Source organism: Leptonychotes weddellii, chromosome 11 (assembly GCF_054177405.1).
Source record: "Leptonychotes weddellii isolate Sample4059 chromosome 11, ASM5417740v2, whole genome shotgun sequence".
Taxonomy (NCBI): domain Eukaryota; kingdom Metazoa; phylum Chordata; class Mammalia; order Carnivora; family Phocidae; genus Leptonychotes; species Leptonychotes weddellii.
This window is the reverse complement of record NC_138379.1, coordinates 55137894-55162317: the sequence shown is the minus strand read 5'-3', so window position 1 is coordinate 55162317 and position 24424 is coordinate 55137894. Positions and strand designations below refer to the sequence as shown.

At 37.1% G+C, this 24424-nt stretch overlaps 2 protein-coding genes across 5 annotated transcripts in view; one reads left to right on the top strand and one right to left on the bottom strand.

The window, feature by feature from the left end:
* Positions 1 to 23979, top strand: part of CCDC90B (coiled-coil domain containing 90B) — a 34354-nt gene extending 10375 nt beyond the window's left edge. For 3 of the 4 annotated variants that reach the window (XM_081798942.1, XM_081798945.1, XM_081798944.1), the window contains exons 4-9: positions 8417 to 8518; positions 9166 to 9207; positions 9303 to 9374; positions 9471 to 9524; positions 10858 to 10972; positions 12765 to 13148. In XM_081798942.1, coding sequence (XP_081655068.1) covers positions 8417 to 8518; positions 9166 to 9207; positions 9303 to 9374; positions 9471 to 9524; positions 10858 to 10972; positions 12765 to 12829 — 450 coding nt within the window. In that variant the 3' untranslated portion in view covers positions 12830 to 13148. Of the gene's footprint in view, positions 1 to 8416; positions 8519 to 9165; positions 9208 to 9302; positions 9375 to 9470; positions 9525 to 10857; positions 10973 to 12764; positions 13149 to 23281 lie in introns of those variants that run through there. The other variant, XM_081798943.1, reaches the window with a different exon arrangement.
* Positions 16333 to 24424, bottom strand: part of ANKRD42 (ankyrin repeat domain 42) — a 69580-nt gene continuing 61488 nt past the window's right edge. The window contains exon 11 of the mRNA XM_081798940.1: positions 16333 to 18853. Within this exon, the coding sequence (XP_081655066.1) occupies positions 18829 to 18853 (25 nt within the window). The 3' untranslated portion in view covers positions 16333 to 18828. The remainder of the gene's footprint in view (positions 18854 to 24424) is intronic.

The window sequence follows — 24424 nt, the reverse complement described above, 5'->3', positions numbered from 1 at the left end:
GGGTTAGCCTGGTGGTGGGTATTGAGGAGGGCACATTCTGCATGGAGCACTGGGTGTTATGCACAAACAATGAATCATGGAACACTTCATCTAAAACTAATGATGTAATGTATGGGGATTAACATAAGAGTAAAAAAAAAATAGAAAAGTTAGGGACACAGATTTTTTTCTTAGCCCAAAATAAAAGAGGTTACCACCCCTTTAGCAACTGTACTAGGAGATACAGATGAAGGTATTATTTTCGCTGGCCAATACCAGAGTAAAGGAAAAGATGTCAGGTACTTATCTTCCTCATAAATTACATTTAGAGGTCTCTAGCATCTTTTAATTTTGCAGCATTGTCAGTGGTCAGGAGCACTTGGTAAAGTCCCTGTCCACCGGCCTCGAAGGCTGTCTTCCTCTGATGATATTCTAGGATACCCTGTCACCAGGCTCTAGACTGTGACTGACGTGTTCTTTTGAATTGGGATCCAGGAAGAACCTGCTGATGGTAGGCTTGACCATAAGACGTTAGAGAGAGATTTACAGTAGCTTGGTCATACCAGCATGAGACAACAGGGAATCAGCAGAAGGTTGTATACTAATAGAATTCCAAGAAGCTTGTAAGGTTTGTGCTGAGGCTCCTATGATGTAACTCAACAAAGTGAGTGTCTTGATCACTAGAGGTAGTTGAAAAGTACACCCCAAGTGAGAAACACATTTTTTAACAGTTACGTTTTGTTTTTACTGTGAGGGCATGAGCCTTGCAGCAAGGAAAGGCTTTATCTCATCCAGAAAACACACATACAAGAACAAGAACACTGATAACCCATACTAAGTGGCAGTTGAATGAAGTCCAGCTGCTGGTATTCAGAGGGTCCAGAAGGAGATCTGAAGCCACTGAGAACGAACAAAAATAATTTTTCCAGGATTGTGGACCAAACAGGTCAGACCTTGCTGGTAGACCGCAAGTCTTCACCCCAGTACCTATTCATAATTTGAGTCATCTAAATGTACTACCATGGGTGTGAAGGTATGCAAAAAATGGAAGATGGGATTTGTCAGGGAGCCAGGAAGAACCAAGCCACTGTCTTAGACTTCCCATATGCTTGTTTATTCAGTTTATAGCCATTACTTACCCATCTTAATTTTTCTGATTCAGGAGTACACTATTGCCATGTTACAAGGACATTAGGATGGCAAAAGTCTGGCAGTGAGGTGCCATCTTTGCAGAAGCAGAATGGACTTTGTCCACACGTGCCACAGTTTTACAAATATAAAGAAGGCTTCATATTACTTATTTGACAATGCTTTCCATGTAATTTGCATGTCAAATAAGCCTGATTGGTTTAACAAATCCTTTGGAATATGCCAGGTCAAAAAGACTTCATTTAGAATTTGATTTGGAAAAATTCGTCAAAAAGACCATCAAAGATTTTTAAAAATTATTTATTTTGGAGAGAGAGAGCGAGCATGCAGGCATGGGGGGAGGGGCAAAGGGAGATAGGGAGAGAATCTACAAGCGGACTCCAGGCTGAGCGCAGAGCTGGAGGTGGGGCCACAACCCTGAGATCATGACCTGAGCCGAAATCAAGAGTCAGATGCTTAATGACTGAGCCATTCAGGAGCCCCAAAAATATCAAAAAAGATTTTAAACCACTTGCCTAAATAAGATAACAGATCATTATGAAATTTAATATTTAGAAGAGAAAGGAACTTTTACAATCTTACCAAAAACAGACCGAAAGTCCAAGAAAACGTCGTCCCTTTAATAGAAAACTAAATTCTAATTTTGCAACAGCTTACTTTTCATATTGAAACTTTTTTTAATAAATTTATTTTAATCTTAACCAGTTTGTGACCACACATTAAAATTGCTTTTTAATGATTCCTTTTTCAACCTTCTGTAATTATTTTTTCTACATCCCAGTTCTGTCCTATGTTTAGTAATTAATGGTTTAGTATTTTCTCTTATTTGGAAATGATCTAGATATTTAATAAATTTAACTTAACAAAACTTTAAGGTTTTACACTACTAAAAAGATTTAGGGAGACTATTTAAAAAGATTACCTAAAATTTTTATTTACTTGTTCTTAACAATTATATTTAAATTACTTACAAAAACGTCATTAAATCTTTGAAAAAGTCAGTCATTATCCAAAGCTATTATTTTTTGTATGACACCTTCTTGAGGTGGCAAACAGTCTAACAGCCTCTAAATGCTCGACTTCTGTCCACCAATTTTTGTGGCTTTTTGGACTCCTAGATACGTGCTCGCAAGAGCCTTTATTTACATAAAGCAAGACAAACGTGCACCTGAATATACTGGAAGTACTGTGTCCTGGCCACAGGGCCCTGTGTACACCATCAGCAATTCCCATAGAACCTTGCTGGGATTTTCCACATGGGGAATTGTGGTCTGAAAGCCTTGGCTCCTGGAAGACCCTTCTGCCGGCTCAACTGGGCTCCAGCATAACCATCTGCCATTTCAAGCTGACCTGCCTTGTAAAGGAACGCCAATCAGGTCAAGAGCTGAACTGAAAAACACCGAAACCAAAAGAGAGAGTCGAGCTCAGAAACAAGAGGAAATTACCACAGCCCTCAGAAACAAGAAAGACTATGAACTCAAAGGGTTTGTGGGCACCATGTCTGTGTTTTTCGTTCTCCTTGAATGCTGCCAGAAGAAGTTTGCTTCGGTTTCTCTGACTGCCACCATTCAACCCAGTAATTTTTTTTTTTTTTTTAAGTAAGCTCTATGCCCAATATGAGGCTTGAACTCATGACCCCAAGATCAGGAGTTACATATTCTACCAACTGTGCCAGCAGGCACTCCTCAACCAAGTAGATTTAAAGATCTACTTGGCTTTATTAAATGATTCATAAATCAGACAATAGCTCATTTGGCAAGTACAGTGTGGCTCTGAAGAGTTGTACAAAATGGAAGGTTTTTATAGGAGGGTAGGGCAGGAAAGTTATTAGCAGAAGAAAAGGATTGTCCTTTAGGGGAAAAGCAAAGGGTCTTATGCAGATAACCTCATCTTTCCTTAGGGGATGGAGTGTGCCCATGTGGCAGACTCATTGACACTGATCCAAAATTTCCTAACCAGATTGTCTTTTCTTCCATTGTATATTCTTGCCCTTCTTTGTTGTAGATTAATTTACCATACAAGCATGGGTTTATTTTTGGGCTTTCTACTCTGTTCTATTGATCTGTGTGTCTGTTTTTATGCCAGTACCAGGCTTTTTATCACAATAGCTTAATAGTGTATCTTGAAATCTGGAATTGTGACACCTCCAGCTTTGTTCTTTCTCAAGATTGCCACCGCTATTTGAAGTCCTTTGTCATTCTATACAATTTTAGGATTATTTGTTCCAGTTCTGTGAAAGATGCAGTTGGTATTTTGAAAGGGATTGCATTGAATTTGTAGATTGCTTTGGGTAGTATGGACATTTTAACAATATGAATTTCTCCAGTCCGTGAGCCTGGAATATTTTCCCTTCTTTGTGTGCCATCTTCAGATTCTATCATCAGTGTCTTAAAGATTTCAGAGTACAGTTTTTTCACCTCCTTGGTTTAGTCCTAGGTATTTTATTCTTTTTGGTGCAATTGTAAATGGAATTGTTTATTTCTCTGCTACTTTGTTACTAGTATATAGAAATGCAGCTGATTTTTGGGTATTAATTTTCTGTCTTCCAACTTTACTGAATTCATTTATTACTCCTAATAGGGTTTTTTTGGTGGAGTTTGGGGCTTAAGGTTTTCTGTGTATAGTTTTAGGATTTTCTTTGTATAGTTTCAAGTCATCTGCAGATAGTGACAGTTGTCCTTCCTCACCAATTCTGTGCCTTTTCTTTTTGTTGTCTGATAGCTGTGGCTAGGACTTCCAGTACTGTGTTGAATGAAACTGGTGAGAGTGGACATCTTCATCTTGTTCCTGATCTTAAAGGAAAAGCTCTCCATTATTCACCATTGAGTATCACATTAGCTGTGGGTTTGTCATACATGGCTTTTATTATGTTGAGGTATGTTCCCTCTACACCCACATTGAGAGTTTTTATCATGAATGGATGCTATATTTTGTCATATGCTTTTCTTTGCATCTGTTAAGATGATCATACGGTTTTTATCCTTCCTCTTGTTAATGTGATGTACCACATTGATAGGTTTGTGAATACTGAACCATCCTTGCATCCCAGGAATAAATCAAACTTGATCATGGTAAATGATCCTCTTAATGTATTGTTGAATTCAGTTTGCTAATATTTTTTGAGAATTTTGCATCTGTGCTTATCGTAGATACGGGCCTGTTTTTTTTTTTTTTTTGTAGTGTTTTTGACGGGTGGTTTTGGTATCAGGGTAATGCCGGCCTCATAGAATGGATTTGGAAGTTTTCTGTCCTATTTTTTGGAATATTTTGAGAAGAGGTGTTAACTTTTGCTTAAATGTTTGGTAGAATTCACTGTGAATCTATCTGGTCCTGGACTTTTGTTTGTTGGGGGTTTTTTGATTATCAGTTCAATTTCATTACTAGTAATTGGTATGTTCAGATTTTCTATTTCTTCCTGATTCAGTTTTGAAAGTTTACATATTTCTAGAAATTTATGTATTTCTTCTAGGTTGTCCATTTCGCGGCATGTAGTTTTGTAGTATTCTGTTCTAATCTTTTGTATTTCTGTGGTGTCAGTTGTTACTTACCCTCTTTCATTTTTTATTTTGTGTCTTCCTCCTTTTTTTCTTGATGAGTCTGGCTAAAAGTTTATCACTTTTGTTTATCTTTTCAAAGAACCAGCTCTGGGTTTCATTATTCTATTTCTATTGGTTTTTTAGTGTCTATTTCATTTATTTCTACTCTCATCTTTATTATTTTCTTCCTTCTACCAATTTTAGGTTTATTCTGTTCCTTTTTCTAGTTTCTTTACATGTAGGGTTAGATTATTTACTCGGAATTTTTTTTGTTTCTTGAGGTAGGCTTGTTTCACTATGTATCTCCTTAGAACTGCTTTCACTGTGTCTCAAAGATTTTGAACCATTGTGTTTCATTTTCATTTGTCTCCATGTATTTTTTTATTTCCTCTTTGATTTCTTTATTGACCCATTGGTTGTTTCATAGCATGTTGTTAACCTCCATGTGTTTGTTTCTTCCACTTTTATTCTTGCGATTTATTTCTAGTTTCATACTGTTGCAGTTGGAAAAGATTACTATGAATTCAGTTTTACTAAATTTAGTGAGACTTGTTTTGTGGCCTCACATGTGACCTGTTCTGGAGAATGTTGTTATGTGTTCCCTTGAAAAGAATGTATAATCTGTTGTTTGGGGGTATGTCCATCTGGTCTAATATGTTGGTTGAAAGACCACTGTTTCCTTATTTATTTTTATTCTGTATGATCTATCCATTGTTGTAAGTGGGGTATTAAAGTCTCTCAGGATCATATTACTGTCAGTTTCTCCCTTTATCTATTAATATTTCCTTTATGCATTATTAGGTGCTCCAGTGTTGGGTGCATAGATATTTATAATTGTTATATCCTCTTGTTGGATTGATCCCTTTATTATCATGTAATGCCCTTGTTTGTTGTTAGTCTTTGTTTTAAAGTCTATTTTTATTGATTTAATTACTGCTACTCTGGCTTGCTGCACCCCCCGCCATCAGTTTGCATAGGGTATCTTTTTCCATCCCTTCACTTTTAGTCTGTATGTTTCTTTAGTACTAAGGTGAGTCTCTCGTACACTGCACGTAGATGGGTCTTTTTTTATCCAATCTGTCGCTTTGTGTCTTTTGATTGGAACACTTAGACCATTTAATTTAATTATTGATGTATATGTTCTTTTTGCCATTTTGTTGCTTTTGTAGTTCTTCTCCATTCCTTTCTTGGTCTCTTGCTCTCATTCCTTGTGATTGATGACTTTCTTTAGTGTTTTGCTTAGCCTTCTTTCTCTTTATTTTTTGTGTATCTCTTGCAGGTTTTAGGTTTGTGGTTGCCATAAGGTTCATATATGACATCCTGAGTACTTAGCTGTCTATATTAAGTTGATGGTTACTTAAGTTCAAACACATTCTAAAAGAAACCCATTTTTATCTACCCCCTCCACATTTTATGTATATGTTGTCATATTTCGTATCTTTTTAGTTTGTGAATCCCCTTAACTGATTTTTGAATATAATTGACTTTACTACCTCTATCTTTAATCTTCAGACTCACTTTTTAAGTGTTTGCTGTACTACCTTTGTTTGCTTTTACTCATGAAAGTTTTTCATTTCATAATTTTCTTCTAATTTGACCTCTTCTTTTCCCCTCAAAGAAATCATTTTGTATTTTTTATAAGGCTTCTAAAGGTGATGAACTTTTTAAAATTTTGTCTGGAAAACTGAACAATTCCTAATGATAACCTTGCTGGGTAGAGGATTCAGGTTGTAGGTTTTTACAACCTTAAGCATTTTTAATATATCGTACTGTCCCTTCTGGCCTATATAGTTTCTGCAGGGAAATCAGCTGATAGTCTTGGATTTCCTTTGTATATAACTCATTGTTTCTCTCTTTCTGGTTTTAAATTTCTCCCTTTTATCTTTGACATTTTCATTACTATTTGTGGTGTGGACTTCCTTGGGTTCATCTTTAGTACTCCTCTGCACTTCTTGAACCTGGAGGTCTGTTTCCTTCCCTAAGTGAGGGAGGTTTTCATCTATCGTGTCTTCAAATAACTTATCTGCCCCTCTCTTCCTTTTCTTCTTTTGGGACCCCTATAATGCAAATGTTTTTTTGCTTGATGTTGTCCAAGAGATCCCTTAACCTATCCCTTTTTTTTTTTCCTTTTTACTGTTCAGCTTGGGTTCTTTCCATTGCCCTCTTTTCCATATTACTAATCTCTTTTCTATCCTCTAATCTGTTGATTCCCTTTAGTTCATCTTTCATTTATTGTGTTCTTCAACTCTGATTGGTTCTTTTTAATTTTCTGTCTCTTTGTTCAAGTTTTTACTGAGTTTATCAACCCCAATGTCCAATCCAGTGGGCATCTTTATGTCCATAATTTTGAACTATTTATCGAGCATATTTCTTATTTCCATTCTATTTAGTCCTGTTTCTGAGGTTTTGGTTTTGTCTGAAGCAGACTCCTTTGTCTCCTCCTCTTGCTTTACTTTGTTTCTGTGAATTACATGCAACAGCTACTTTTCCAAAATAGAGTGATATTGTGTAGTCATCCCCTGTGGAGGATGTGTGCCTGGTGACTTTGGCTGGCTTTCTGAATGTGTGGATGTCGGAGGCTTAGATCCTGGGGCACCTCGTGTTAGGGCCATTTTGGTGGGATGTACAGAACCAAAGCAGGTACAGGCCAGGTACAGGCCTGGACAGTCTCACAGCTCTCCATGTAGATTGCACCCTGGCCAGAGAGCTGGTGCTATAGTGGGTATTGTCTGGAGGCAGTCCCAGGGTTCTCGCCTGATAAGACAGCTGAAGCTGAAGAGGTTTCATTCTAGGCAGCTTGGGGCTCTTCGTGGAGCTAGTGCCCTGGCAGGACAGCTTAAGTTTAAGTGAGCCTGGGCCAGCGGTTCCCAAGACCCTTCGTGCAGGTGGCACCCTGGTTGGGTGTGAGCTAATTTGGAAAGTCCTGGGATGCTCTTAACTGGGGGTATCCTGGCAAGTTATCTGGAGGTGAAGTGGTGGGGGCCTGGGTTATTCTGGGGTGCTTTGCACATGTGCCACCTTGGCGAGTCAGCTGTTGTGAACACTGACCGTGGGTGTTCTGGTGTGGTCTCTGCTGGGGCCACCTTCACAGACACTGTGTTGGTTTGGGCCAGGGGCCTAGTGCTTGCTGAGGTGGTAGGCCAGCTGTGGTGTCTGCTCGCGTCTGTGCTCTCAAGGTGGATGGGGAAGATAAACAGTGATGTTCACCATCCCCTCTGAAGCAGAAAATACCTGCTGAGCTCCTGCACTGTTTGGCAGAGTTCTGGGGCAGGATCTTTTATATTCTAGTTACCCTTTGAAGCCTCATTGTTTTTTCTGTATCCCAGGGCAGACAGATCTGCTCATGGTCATTCAGTACTATCACTCCCACCGTGGCTCTCAGTGTCGGGATTGGGGGTTCCCTTCATGACTGTGTCTCTGTCTTGCCTTTTTGTATGTGATACATCTTTTGCTGTGCAGAAGCTGTTTGGTTAGCTCTGTGTTGTTCTTCAGGAGGAAGTGCTTTATAAATAGGTGTAGATTTGGTGTGTCCATGGAGGAGGTGAGTTCAGGGTCTTCCTATCTGGCAACCTCGGACTGGAACCTCCTTTTCATTTTGATATGTGGTTTTCACATGGCTTGGTTTTGTTTAGTTAGCCAAGAAACATTATACCTTATAGCATAACAACAGATTATTTTACATTCCATGAAAACAATTCTGTATAAGGTGATGGCATTCTATATCACTAGGTTATTTTAATTTTGCTTTCCAGGAAATAACAGTACAACAACTAATGTCTCATTTGGACTCCATCAGGAAAGACATGGTCATCCTAGAAAAAAGTGAATTTGCAAATCTGAGAGCAGAGAATCAGGTGATACAAGTTTCGGTTTATTACTAATAAAATAACTGATTTCACATGTATTCCACTTGGTGACGAATAGGACCAAATAATGATTTTATGTGGTCAATCAATAATTATCAAGGTTTTAGATCAAAGTATACTACATGTTTAACCATAACTAATGTTTCTATATATAAATTATGGTTTCTTGACCAAAGATTAAGGGTTGTACCTTACACATGTAAAAGTCACATGGAAGGGAAAATCTTTGAGCTCTATATTTATTATTATAAAATTTCTCATATAGCTCAATATAATGTTCTCAGAATTTAAAGTAATGTGACATTTTCCATTTTATATGATTCTGTGCTAACTTTTGTCAGTTAAAATTAGAAAACTTTCTGTACTTCAGTTGGAATTTTGATCGCTAGCTTAAATATTTTTAAATTTAGAATATCAGTCATGGTTTAAAAATTAAGTAGAACAGATACTTTTTTTGTATTGTAAAATTCATAAGAATTTTTTGAATATGATGAAATACTACTTTCCTTTTTTGTGTAGTTTTAGTTAATGGTTAATTAGAAATGTGTAGAGATCGTCCAGTTTTTGCTAATGCAGGGTTTCAGATTTGTTGTGTTTGGTATAATGGCAATTGCATGTGATTTTTTTATACCTAGAAAATGAAAACTGAATTGGAACAAGTTAAGCAGCAACTGATAGTAAGTTTAAGTACTTTTCTCACTTTAGAATATTTTACTAATTTCAGAACAAACATTATGAGATTTCTTTTTTAATATTTTGGTTTTCTTTAAAGAATGAAACCAGTCAAATCAGAGCAGATAATAAACTGGACATCAACCTAGAAAGAAGCAGAGTAACTGATATGGTAATGTGCTTCTAAATGTGTTTTCTTGGTAACTTAATTCCTTTATTATTCCTTCTGGTCTTTTTTTTTAACCTCTTGATTCATCATATCCTTTAGTTTACAGATCAAGAAAAGAAACTTATGGAAGCAACCACAGAATTTACCAGCAAGGTAAACTAGTATGTAAAAATGTCTTTTATACTGCTCTCATGCCCTGTACCTGAACTGTGATTTCTGTCAGAATCCAGGTAACATATTTTGTAACTAAATTATTTGTATATACAAAGGAACTATTTTTTGCAAGCAAGCAAGGATTCACAATTAGCATTTAAATGAAGGCAGAGACTAACAGTAAATATTTATTGAATGCTTATTATGTATCAGATACTGTTTTACTTGCTTTACTTCTGTTAATTCTCCTTATCAGCCTCTGAAGTAGGCCCTCTTTAGTCCCATTTTACCAATTTGGAAAATGAGACACAGGGAAGTTAAAGTCACATAGCTAATAAGTGGTCGAGCCAGAATGTGACCCTGGATTCTGAACTCCATACTCTACAACTGTTTACCTTCTCCTAATCCTAAATTGTAATCCATGTTTAATCTCTATAGCTTGAGTAAAACCCAGCTTTTTGACTCAGCCTACAAGTTAAAAGCCATTTGGTCTACATTCTAACAGAAGAGACATCACTCTTTTTTGCTGTTGTTTTTATTTATTTTAGAAAGAACACGAGGAGAGGGAGGGAGACTGTCTTAAGCAGACTCTGTGCTGAGCTCAGAGCCACAGGCAGGGCTGTTTCATGACCCTGAGATCACAACCTGAGCCAAAACCAAGAGTCGGCAGTTTGTGCCACCCAGGTGCCCCGAGACATCACTCTTTCTTAATTATTAAATAGAAGGGAAGGTCTCATTTGTCTTTCCAGGTATTCTATTCTGTTCTTTTCTTGGCCAGACAAAAGAGATAAACAAGGAAATCAAATTCTCCAGAGCTTATTTCTAAGCTCCATATGCCATCTTATCTCTCTCCCTGGTGTTACACAACAAAAGCATTTCTGCCATTCCCTTTAATACTGCTGCCAGTTCACATTATAAATCTGGGTGAGTTTTTTCTTTAAATTGTGCAAAAGTTTTAACTGTGATGTCCTAAAGATTTTATACACAAAGTGTTTATAGTTCTAGGACTAAAACTTTTTCCTTTCCTTCCTAGTTTACCTTCTTAGTTTATTATCATATATTTTAGGTCTCAAATTTTTTACTATGAGGCTTTTAGTAGAATGTACCCAAAATAAGATAATCCAAAGAAATTAATAATAATCTCCAAATATCAAAAATTGAATATTCTTTTTGTCCGTTTGTAATGTTCATGTTTTTTCTGTCACTGTGCTTTTACTGTTTCCCCAATTAAGACCCTTGCAATACAAAGTTAGCCCTAAGTAAGGGTTTCTAATGTAAATGTTTTGTCCATAATATATAGGGACAGAATTTGTCTCATTTTTATTTACTGCAGGATACCAAAACCAGAAGTATTATTTCCGAGACCAGTAATAAAATTGACACTGAAATTGCTTCTTTGAAAACACTGATGGAGTCTAACAAGCTTGAGACAATTCGTTACCTTGCAGGTAAGGCAATTCGCTATCTTGTTAAAAAAACAAAATTCAGTATAGTAAAGCTGAAGATGTAATTAGCTTTTTTAAACAATTTGCGCAGCCTCTTATTTAGCATGTAGAGGGAATGGAAGCTCAATGCATTGTACATTATAGGAAGGAAGGTGGGGCAAGAAAGTTACTAGCAAAAGAAAAGGATTGTTGCAGGCAAGGTCACTTTCCCATGAGGATAAAAACAAGGGGTCTTTTACCCTCTGGGAGAAGGGAGAGGGCCCATGTGGCAGACCCATTATCACTAATCAGAAGATTCCCTGTTTGTTCAGTTAAGACTACATTTCTGGGAAAGTTTGAAACTGCAGTTAATGTAGGTATTAAGCCCTGGTTTGCAGAATAAGCCTGAGTGATGCCATTTGGGGCCTGTGGTTTAACAATTCCCCCATGTGATCAATCTCAGCTTAATTGAAAAATGTGATCAAAATTTAAGGCATTAGTGCTGCTCTCAGTTCCCACTATTTTGTTGTTGTTTTCTCTGGTATTATCAGGGAGGCAGAATGTCCTTTGCCCTTCTAGCTGGTCTAAGAAATTGACATGAGACAGATTAACAGGAGAAAACAGACGTGAAATTCCAAAGACATTCAGGCAATGTGAGGCTTATATGACATCCTGAGCAAAGGATTGGGGGGGTAGGGGGTCGGCGGATATAAAGGGAAGGACAGCCATTGGCAGGAAGGTGAGAGGAGATGTTTGGAAAATAAAGGTTGCTGTTACACAAATAAGCGTCTTAGGTAAAGAGGAATCTCAGTTAATAGCTCTGTATAGGCTGTCCTTTCTGTAAATGTAAACTTAGTTGATGAGGAGGTAAGGAGCTTTTCCTAAATCTGCTGGGTTTTGACTGCTTTTAAGTCAAAGTAACATTCACAGGCAAAGTGGCCTATCTTGGGGCAACCTGCCCTTGGCACTTGAAGTTTCACACATTTAAAGTTGAGCCCTGGTAGATTGTTCCATCTTGTTGAACCAGTCTTTTAGTACTGGCAATAGATCAGCTCAGGTATAATCTCATTTCAGGAGGCCATGATGCAGGTATATTCTCAAAGTTAGGCCTGTGATTTAATTAAATAACTAATCAGGTGTTCTGTTTCGTTAATTTTTCTGAGTTCTGAGGGTAGCTAGCCATGACTTGTAGATGTCAGGCTGGACGCATCTTCAGCTGGAGTGGGAGCAGGCAATGACAGTCTGACAGATTTTCCTGGTTCATAGTCCACATGTCTCTGATCTTTCAAGTGGCCCCTAGAACAACAGGCATACAGGTTGTCTAGATGTGAGGTAGTGTGATTTTTCTGAAGGTTACCTCAAGTTGTTTTTATTTGGTTTGCAGGGCTTCAGGGAAAAGGGCAGTTTTAGTTCTCAAATGATTCCAAGTCAGAAAGGTAGGAGAAAAATTGAAAATACGAGTTTAAAGAGTTTGGAGAAAACTAGAGGTAATCTGGATCTAGTCTAGTTTTTGATGAGCAGTATTAAAATCTAATACACAGGGGTGTGTTTTTCTTTTCTGTAATCACCATTTCCACCAAAGATAACCAAATTGATGCTAGTTTGCAAAATAAGTTCGGTTTTAAAAAAACTTGGCCTGATTAATTTACATAAGTGCAGCAAGAATAGCAGTTGACCATATAGGCTCTTTAAACCTGCTTTCCTGGAACTATTCCTAAGAAATCTCCAGATTAAATTTTCAATAGCCTCTCAACTACTTGCCATCAGACTTCACCTGCAGTACCTATAGATTTGGGTGAATTCTTCTTTTCTCTAGGTTCCTGCATTGGCCAGGAAATGATCTTCTTTACTCACCTGGTAAAGCTGCTGGGAACTCTGTAAGCAATAGTTATTTCCAAGGAAGCTTTATAGGCTCCATAAAGTCCTTAAAGCTGTCTGGTAATATCTGAGTCTGTGTAAATCTATGTCTAAAATAGGACATTCCGTTCAAAGCCTTGATCATATAACCAATTTTCCCATTGTGTCCTGTTACAAGGAGAATAGATTCTTATTTAAATTAAGTAAACTTCCATGAAAACAGAATACTCCCTGGGTTTCTGAATGCTGGAGGGATCAGATAGGGAGAAAAAGATAAATGTTTTAAATTGCTGTGAATCAGTTAGCTTAAGAAACAATCTGGAAAAACAAAACATTTTAAAAAGTCAGCAGTGTTTCAAAGTCATAAAAATAATTCTCAGTTCATTCAGTCCGATTTATTCTTGTTCTGCCTAAATCTGGTTTTTTTACTAGTTCAGAAATTCTTACCTGGTTCAGTTTTATGATCTTAAGATTATTGGAAACTTGTACTCAGAGTTCTTTACATGAGTCTCACTGAAGACATTTGCATTAGCATCAGAGTAAAACAGTAACTTAAAGATGACCGTGGTTATAGATCTGATTAGAATTCATTACAATGCAGTTGATAATTCAGTTTTTTCTGTATTATACAACACTTCAAGGTAACATACCAAGATACCAGATTTTTAGGAGTTTCACTTACTTTATTAACATGTCTATACAAACACAATCTAAGAGGGTTTGGTGTCACTTTGACAGTGCTTCCACTGCAGTTTACTATACCAAATTTTCACAAAATCTTAAATGTTAGATTATGATCCAAAAATTTTAGGGTTTGATTTTTGGAAGTATATTAAAAAAATATTTAAAAGGTTTGAACATTTGATTAATTATTATGAAATAGCATTTAATTATTTAACCAAAGTGACAATAAAAGATTTCAAAGGCAAATAGAAATGGTTACATCCTTGTGAGCAAAATTTAGCTCTTTCAATATTAAGACTCAGTTTTCTTAAGTCCTCAAAGATAGCCAAAGAATCCTTGTTTTCTCGGCAGATGACTTTATAAAGGTAAAGAAAAGCTTTGTTTACAATTTCTTATTAAGAGCAGACCAGTAGTTCAAGAAAATTATTTACTTAAATTCATCCTATTCTTTTCTAAAATTATTGTTCATAAACCTACAGCTTTATTTTTTACATTCAGGTTTTGTCCTAAGTTTTCTCTCTTTAAATAACCACCCTCACTTTAGGACAAAATTATTATCTTTTTGTTCAGCAAAACTGTATTTTGTCAACTGAAAGAAAACCAACCTCAAAATAGGTTGGTAAATGCTTTTTTTGTCTTACCAAGGACTAAAGCCTGGGAGACCGTCTTTCATACTGCTCTGAAGAACTGCTCACAAGCACATATACCCCCTCCCTTTCGTAACTACAAAGACCCATAGGTCATCTTAATACATTATGTTTCTCTCATATCTGATTATTTGAAAATATTGCTTGCATGCCTCTGCTTAACTGATCTTCTGTTTCTACCTGTTTGATTTCTCCTTGAGGTCACTTGAGACATCAAGTCAGATAAGGCCAACATTGGTTGCATACTGCAGTTTTAGTGCACAGTTTGTATTCCTCATACTTTCCCTGCATATAGTGTTGTTTCCCTTATTTCTAGTCGTAATTACATTAGAATCCTTAACTCTTAGAAACTAGTTTCTAGTGAAAACTATGTAGTAAACAGTTGTGAACTGTTCATAATTTTTAGAAACATGTGCTTCATAGCAAAGCACAAAACATTTTCTAACATCCAAATTTATCTTTAATTTCTCTATAAGACAAAAATAGATAATTTAATGAATTTATCTTAATTCGATATTTAACTTAGCAGAACATTAAAGTTTCAAGGTTACCAAAGATCTTGGAAGACATTTAAAAGTTTACACTACAAACAAAAAAAGAAACCTTTTTTTATGTTTATTTACTTGTTCTTAAGAATTATGTTCAGACCACCCATAAAACTTCATGAGGCAATAAAGTCAACCACTGTCCTAAGTTTATTTTCTGGTAAGTTTTGCAAAAGAGATAACATGAACATATTTAACTCTTAGTAAACACATGCATAGTAGACGTGTCTTTAACCAACAATACTAAAGTTAGTCTCTAACTTTCTGAGTTTTGGACCACCCAGTCCTTACAAGCACTTGTCTTTATAACTTTTGTTTTTATTCATACTTGTCTAGAGGACATTAAAGGCCGGATTTCCAAATACTCCCCCCCACCCCTCCATGAAAAACTTCTCCCTAACATTGGTATTTCAAACAAGGGCTCTTTAATCCTAGAGATGATGGGGATGGAAAATTTACATCCCAAAGGTATGGAGAGATTATTAAGGTGGAGATAGAACATATCTGCTTGTTATCAAAGGTGCTAGAGTCTGGGCACAAGAACCCTTTTAGAAGTTTGCCGTTTTAATTTTCAGTCACAGGCAGTTGTGGGCTGTGTTTACATTTTAAAGATCTAAGAATTTCAAGGGACAGTGAAAGACTGCAAAACAAACTTTTTTCCTTCAGAGTTTCAGATTGCTATTTAAGATTTGGCATTTTTTCTTAAGTGCAGGACAATTTTGTACCAATATCCTGATCTTTTAAAATATCTATAGACATTGTGAGAGGCATAGGTGGGCTTTGATTTGTTTCTAGAATTGCATTTCTGGTTTTATAGAGATTTGTAAGACAAAGACAGTTGTTACTAATTCCCACAAAATTGGATTATGGCATGAATATCAGGGGCTTGGCCTGTTTTTTTAACTAAATTTGCTTTATATCAGATTTTTAACTAAAATTTTAATCAGAAACTTTATGCCTTTGTAAAATCTTTCTGAAGCACTTTAACAAAAGCCTTTTTACTGGGTATACAGTTCACCCTTGGCTTTTCTGTTAGCCCCTGAGTATTGGCATTTCACAAACCATTTGTAGGAGGGTCTAGGAGAAATTTTGGTCATTGTTCCTCTCCAAAGGGGGAACTGTGAATAGTCTAAATTTGGTAGGATTGTCTGAAAGTAGAGGTAAAAGCCTTTACAATTTAAAAGATTTTCTGCTGTCCGGGGAACACAATTTCTTTTGTGGCAGATGGTCTAGGATCTACTTCTAAAGGACATTGCATAGGAATGCCTGAAGCTGGCAGAGCCTGATTCCAGAGCCCTGGAAGATGGGAGCAAAGAGAGCCTTACTGCCAGTCTTGGGTGCTTTGGTTAACATTTCTGGCTTTCAGCATTTATATGAGCAACATGTATACTTTTAACCTAGAGATTAGGCCAGAGTTCTCTGTGAAATCCTGAAGGGAAATGGGAATGAAAACAAACAGATGAGGCTGGATTTTAAGAAGGGACATTTATGTTGGATATGGACATTGATTTTTGTCTGAAGTCTGATTTCTCTTCATCTTGTCAGGGGAGTCCCTAAGGCTAGCCATTATACTAATACAATTGAGAGCTCTCTATAAAATAGGTATTTTTAAACCTGTACCTCTGAAACAAATAATATATTATATGTTAAAAAAAAAGAAGATAGTAGGAAGGGAAAATTGGAGGGGGAGACAAACCATGAGGGACTATGGACTCTGAGAAGCAAACTGAGGGTTCTAGAGGGGTGGGGGGATGGGTTGGCCTGGTGATGGGTATTAAAGAGGGCACATATTGAATGAAGCCGGGGTGTTCTATGCAAACAATGGATCATGGAACACTACATCAAAAACTAATGATGTAATGTATGGTGATTAACATAATAAGATTAAAAATATATATATATAGCCAATTTAAAGGATCCATTGTCGAGGCATTGACAAATAAGATCTATCAGTAGTAACTCAAATCAATAAGCCTTTAATGGCTTAACCAAAGCCACAAGAGGCATCCAGAGAAGGGTGGAGATAATGTAGCTCCCGTGATCCGAAAGTTTACTCCCAAAATTAATCTAAGGAAACAAAGGCCTTCATTGCACAGGTATTAAGGATAATGCAATGAAAACCGTGTCTCTGATCTCCCACAAAAATGTGAGACTCCTGTCACAAAACCACTAATCTTTGACACCAGGCAGGTGCCACTTAGGAATGGGATTTTCCAGCACTAACAACAAAGGTCCCTATGGCCTGGGACCTCTCATAAGAACCTCTGCTGAGAGGGGCATAGCTAGACAGGGTCAGAACCCATCTATTCAACTGGCCATCAAGGTGTACCCTCTGGATAGTGGACACCAAAAAGAATATTCTCAGTGGTCACAAAGCCAAGCTCTGAAGACCTAGAATAAGACAAAAGGGAAAAAACCATCCAGTTTTTCTTGTAGCTAAGCCGTGGGGGTCTCTTGGAACAACACTAATACCTGGGAGCCTTATGCTATGGATTGTGTGTTTTACAGTCTACCTTGTTGCACAGAAGTTTTCTGGAAGTTGGCAAGTGACCTATGTCAATCTAAGCTGTCCAGGACCAACTTATCTTAGCATGGGAGTCTTTGAGCTAGGTGGCAAGCACTCTGCTGGCTTTTAAGTGCCAAGGCTGTGCCCACCAATTTTGTGGCTTCCAAGATGTCCCTTAGCAACAGCCTTTACCTCATGTATGACAAATGACATAAAAGACACAGGAAAACAAAGACAGTCCCTGGGATGAAATGGATCCGTAACCAAGGAGTACTCTACTTAATTTACCAACAGTCATTAAGCACAAGGAACTAGTTCCACAAATATTTTCTCCCGCTCAAATTCATTTAGAAAAAGGGTTCTCACCACTCTTGCTCTTGACTCAGATTCCATAGAGATTCCAGGAGATACACATGATAAGAAATCTTACCCTCTGCTGGCTATATGTCAGATTTCCCAAGGATCTCTCTGCTGCAGCAGTGCCGGGGGAGAGTGGTATCCAGTGAGTTTAAAGCATCCTGCTGTTTATGCCAACTGTCAGGAAGAAAGAATGTCCTCTGCCCTTCAGGGTTCTTCTAGCTGGATCAAGAATCAAATTGACATGACACATTAACAGGAGAAAATCAAATTTGGTTTCATATGGACATGGGGAATCCACAGACATGAAATCCCAACAGGCAACATGAAGCTTACATGACATCCTGAGCTAAGGAGAGGGGTTATGGATCCTGGGGATAGGGGAGGACGGTCCATTAGCACCAGTCAAAATCAAACAAGTCAGAGAGACTGGAAGGAATCATCTTTTTAAGCCAAGCAACCTGTTCTTTGATCTTTCGTAACTGAGTTTCAGCTTCCCCAGAAAAGTTGCTCTAGGCATAGCAGGTGGTCACCAGAGCATAGACACCGCTTTGCTCAGCAAAAAAATAATCAAGAGCTATGCTATTATCAAGGACAACTTTGGCTACAGAATCTAAGGATCTGTTGGGCTGCTGTTTTTTTTAGCAGCAAATTTTGTAATAATTTAGGAATTAAGGAGAAGTTCTTAATCATAGTCTCATTTATATATTTATCCCTAAACAGGGAAATAGGGATTGGCCAAAAGGAGTGAATCCTGAATCAGAAAAGCATCCTGGTATAAATCCTTTAAACTTAGGGGAGTCGAAACACTGTGATGTGTTATTTTGCTTGTGAAAAGTTAAAGGCCTTTATTTACACAAAACAAGACAAACATATGCCTCAACACAACCAGCAGTAACCAAAATATGTCACTGCAGACTGTCCAAGAGAAGGCCATGCACACCACCAGCAGTTCCCAAACTGAACTCAAGCAGACTTCATTCAGGGACTATGGACTAGAAATGAGGAAAGGACTAAACCAGTAAACCCCAGTAACTGGGGGAAGGATTCCAATGTGGAATTGTAGACTGAACCAAGGGTTAAGTCCATTAGAGCCTTCTTTGTTAGTCTAGACTGATTCATTAACCCTGGACTGGAAAGCCAATTAGATGGGTGGCTTGAACCCAAAAAGAGCTGAAACTGACTTACCAAAGGCCCTCAAATGACAAGAAAGTGAACTCTCAGCATTTGCAGGGTGCCACACCTGTGTTTCTCATTGTCCCCAAAAGCCAATAGATGTTTGCTTCAGATCTCAGCGCTGCCACCAAATCTGTTAAAAAAACAAACCTAGTAAACTTGAAGATCTAATTGGCTTTATTAAAGGAACTGGGCAGCATCTCATTTAGCCAGTAGAGGGGAGCTCCCAGGAGTGGTCCAAAATGTAAGGTTTTGGGGCACCTGGCTGGATGGCTCAGTTGAGAGAGCATGTGACTTTTGATCTTGGGGTCATGAGTTTGAGCCTCATATTGGGTATAGAGATTACTTAAATAAAACTTAAAAAAAAAAAAAAATGGAAGGTGAAAAGGAGAGTTGGGCAAGTAGGTTATTAGCAAAAGGATTGTTCCAAGTAGTCACTTTCCCTTAGTGGAAGAGCAGGAAGTCTTATGCAGATCACTTCATCTTCTTGTGGGGGATGGAGAGGACTCATGTGGCAGACTCCTCGCTGATCCACAGAATTCCTGACTGACTGGTTAAAACCACACTGTTTAAACTACAATCAGATATTAAGCCCCAGTCTGGGGACTTGGCCTCAGTGACACCATTTGGGGCCTGTGGTTTTAACATTGTGTTTTTCAGAGAAAGTAATTGCTGTCATTTGATATTGAGACCTGTTAGCTCCTATCTCCCAGGGTAACCATGGAGCACAAAAGAAAAAAAAGAGCTAGAACACATTTCCTTTATCACTTGACAGTGCTGGAAGAATAGAAGTTTAACAGGCAGTAAGTTTAAGATATAAGTTTAACTGGTGACTCTGCAACCTACTAATAGGAAAAAGCATATGGATATCAAAGAAATACATAAAAACAAGTACAAAGTGATGCAAAGATAAACTGGTTATTCCACAATGCAAAAAAATGAAAATTTTACTTTTATTCCTATGTTTTTCCATAAGGACTTACAGAGTGGACTTACAGAGAAAGATCACTAAAACAGAGGCAAAAACCATAGCAAGCATAGGGGGAAAATTACCCTATACTTTGAATCCAGCTGAGTACAAATATTAGAGACCCAAAAATTAGATTGTCACATACTGAGCTCCTCAAGTACCATGTGACTGACACAGGGCCCAAAGGAATGAGAAGAGTGCCCTACTTTTGTAGTACTTTTCTCTTTCTTTTTATAAAAAGTAATGTGTTTTACTATTAGAGTATATCTCTTTCTAGGCTTTTTCTTCTGTATATAAATATTGCGGATTATTAAAAATAATAACTAGATTGTATTGTACAGACTACAGCTTTTTCAAATTTAACCAAATGTTTTGAGTATCTTTACATATCAATACATATGAATGTTTTTACTAGAAAGTATTCCATTATATGAAAATGCCATAATTTATTTCTCCAGACCTCTGTTGGCAAACATTCTGCTCCCAATTTCTCATTATTATAAATGATATTGTACCCAACAGCCATGTGTGTGACACGCACATGTGCGCGCACACACACACATATCTTTCTGCCCTTATGCTAGTAGTTCTATATAATTGTTTAGGACCATCTAAAATTGGGGGTCCAAAAGATACGCACATTTAAAATGGCTTATATTACTGAATTGTTGTCCAAAATAAAACTGCTGATTTATACCATCAGTGGTTTTCTGGGCAGCCTCTATGAGTGAAGGTGGAGCCCCCAGCCCTCAGCTGATACATACCTCCTTTCCTTTCTTCACCTTGAATCTTTTAAAATATTTTCTCTTTTTAAAATACTGAGCTTCTGTTGAAGATTTATTTGAAAAAGAGTTCTAAGGCTAAAGTAAGTTTTGAAAACAACTAGCAAAGTCTCTAACTAGAGATCTTCAGTTCACTGCTGATGCTCAGGGGAAATTACATAATTGCCCAGTTTGCAGTGTTCATTCCCACTTTCAGAATAGATCTCAGAGCAGCCTAGGTTAGGAGGAGCTTCCGATTCTACTCAGCTTCGTTTACCTAGATAGGTATCTTAGTTAAAGTCCCTTTTACCCTCGGTTTGAAGATGGTGGTGATCTCCAGAAAGCTTCCTTTCAGTAGTGGCTGAATGTAAGGCAGACTTGAATAGACTTAGTGGCAGTGACAAAAGAAACGTCATTGTTTACAAAATACTTTTTCTGAGTGACCTTCCTTTCCTTTTTTCACTGAGGATTTGCAACCAGCCATTCTGAAGGCATTTTCTTTCTTCTACCTTATCCTTCAAATCTGTTATTGCTGCTGTTATTGTTAAGCCTTTTAGGAAATTAAAATTCCATACTCTTCGTGGAAAGGTGTAACATCATGAGTGGATCCACTGCGTGTAGAATACCTGAGATGTTGCCAATAAAACAATAATATTTCACTTATTCACATACTGAATTTAATCAAGAGCAGAGGGGAAAAAAATGAAAAAAGATACTAATAAAGCCCCAGCATTCAAGATCTTGTATTTCCTTAGAGAAGAAACCCTTATAAAATTATAAATTGTAATCAGTTTGGTTATTTGGTTTCCCAGCATTATCATACATACAAGACTCTTAGTGATCATACATCCAACTTGAACTAGCTTAGGCATAAAAAGAAAATGTGTTAATTTACATATTGAATTATGGAAGGGCACAGGTATAGCTTGACCTCAGGGATAATTGGAATCACAGTTTACTCTGTATCTTGTCTCTGAGTATCTGCCTCATTCTCTTATGCCATCTTTCTCCAACTCCATTGGAAACATGGCTACTTGTAGCTTCCAGATTCCTATCATTCGAGTTTCACCAACCAAGAAAAATTACCCCTTTCCTTATTTCCAATTCAGAACAGCCCTGGGAAGGCGTCTGAATGGCCCATTTTTGAGTCAGACACCACCCTTTGACCCAGATCACTGTTGCCAAGGAGAGAAGAGCTCTAAGATAATGGCCGCTCCAGGTGATCGATATAGTTAATGCGGCAGATTCTGTTCTAAACAGACAAGTAAGAAGACAATCTAACATTACAGAGTACTTAAGAGGTACCAGATACACACTCACCTGAGCATCCTGTGTAGGGATGTGTCCTTCACAGGCTACAGAAGATAAATAGCAAAGGTGAAAGCAATTTGGGTAGCAAAATAACACCAGTGAGACATAGTAACCACTCACAACAGAAACTTCAATACAGTAACCATTGTGTTGTATATTCTAAAAAGGAATGAAATGCCTCCTTCCTCAATAATTTAAGTGTTCATTTGGTAGTCTAAGAAAATTTATCAGCTGTTTGACAGGTTAGCAGAGAATATAATCACCTACACAGCACTATGTGGCTTCAAGAAATGACAAATTAAGATTGAATCCCTCAAGTGGCAAGAGGTAAGTAAGATGAACAGAATGGTTTTTAAACAGTAACTCTGGACTCAAGTACACATAATATTGAGTCCTTGTTCCACCACTTGCCAGCAATTTATAACATTGGGCTGGTTGCCTTATCTCTGCAATGGGATAATATCACCAATCTTATATGGTTTTAATTGTGGTTAAATAAGGTAATGTAAATAATTGCTCAGCACACTGCTGTGGAACATGGTAAAGAGTATAGGATCCAATGGATGAATGTATAATTGACCAGAATGTCTAATTGACAAGAAACTTAAAGGTTACTCTTTCCTCAAATATCCAGCCTCCCTGTGTGTCTTAGGCCTAATCCCATTTCTTAAAATTAAGGAAATGAAAAAAAATTAAGGAAATGACCTTGTCATTAACCAAATTTCAATTAGTTATTAGGATCAAATGGGATAATGTGTAGAGTTATATGTTTAAATTACAGTAGCTTTACTATGAAAGGCTGTTTCTTGAATCTTTAGTCATAAAAGTTTGCCATTCAGTTCTGGGTCTCTATTTTAAAAGTCAAGGCTATTTAAACAAACTAGAAACTAGGAAGTCCCTGAAAGCCTCACCAGATTTAATTTCTTAAAGGAGAACAAAAATGTTTTCTGTCCAGAATCTAGCAAAGAGTAGGTGGCACATTAACTACTTTAAAAGCCTTTTCTTCTACCTGTGATTTTTTAGAGGATCTTTGTTAAAATTTCATGCATAAATTTTTTATAATCATGAAATTGTTTTTAAATGTACTGAAAAGACAAAGTTTTCTTCTCATGGATGATATGGATGTCCATTTTATTACATCATTTTTTAATTCTGGTAAGAAGGTTTTCCCACTTAATAAGATCTAAAATTAGATTGCATAATCATTTAAAGTAGTCATTGTTAATACTAATGTTAATGACTTGAAGCACTGTTTATAGATTCTAACTGACATAATTTGTAAACTGTCATCCTTGTTCTGGTTTAAAATACAGGAAGCCTTTAAGAACTGGTATTTATCCTGCCCTAAAGGATATACTTTATCCTTAGCGTAATTTTCTGGGAATAAAACACCTAAGGTAGAAAATTGGTTGGACTTCGTTTTTTGCTCTTCATTTAATTTGAAGATGACATTATTGTGTCTGTCTCTGCAAAATAATATCAAATGTGTGACCCATAAAATGGTATCTTCTTTTCACAGCCTCAGTGTTTACTTGCCTGGCAATAGCATTGGGATTTTACAGAATCTGGAAATAGTAGAGAAACTACTATATTATGCTGCTGTGGACTTAGAACACTACGCCAGGATACATTTATTCTGAACATGGAAGTTGTGGCAGATACTCAATACAAGGTTATTCAGAGTACATATGGACTAAAAATATTTTTAAATGGGAAGATGTGCTTTGAGTTTGTGTTTTGTGTGTGTCTTTATTATGTTGAAAAGCTGTCATTCAAACCTGATTGATTTGAGATAGAGGCTTTTTGTCTTTATCCTTTTCATAGTTCATAGAAACCGATCCAGAGTTTTCTTGTGTTTGCTTGAACAAATGTATTTCGTAATGTCTGCTGCAAATTTAAAAACTATTCCCAAGCTTACATACTTGTAATTGTATTCAGCTTCCCTGGTAACTACTACAGAGTTACCTTTTCTTTCTTTTTTTTTTTTTAAAGATTTTATTTATTTATTTGAGACAGAGAGAATGAGAGACAGAGAGCATGAGAGGGAGGAGGGTCAGAGGGAGAAGCAGACTCCCCACCGAGCAGGCGGAGCCCGATGCGGGACTCGATCCCAGGACTCCAGGATCATGACCCGAGCCGAAGGCAGTCACCCAACCAACTGAGCCACCCAGGCGCCCGCAGAGTTACCTTTTCATAGAAAATAAAATCTCGTTTTAACAAAGTTGTTTGGATTTTAAAGGCAACTTACCATATATGGAGATTGGGTTTCTTGGTAGTGAATTAAAACATTGAACTTTAAAATAATGTGTGCCCTAGTGCAACTGTAGGACACTTGGTATGAAATCTTCAAGTTGCTATGTCTTGGGCTCGGATTATTACATATACTTCATTTTTTTTGATTCACAAAAACCAGTTTATCCCTGCTTCTTAGGAACCCATCTTAAATTTACATAAAATGAAGAGGGTTTTTTGGGTTTTTGTTTGTTTTTTATGAGTCACTTAAATTCAGTAAACTTCTATTTGGTGACTAAGTAGACCAAGCAGAGTTATATAAGGACTAGTCAAGGGTCAATAAAAACCCTTCACCGTATTTGAAAAACAAAGTTTATAATTCCCATTTCGTCAATCTTTAAGAATTTTGATACATGAATATTTAAAAGTA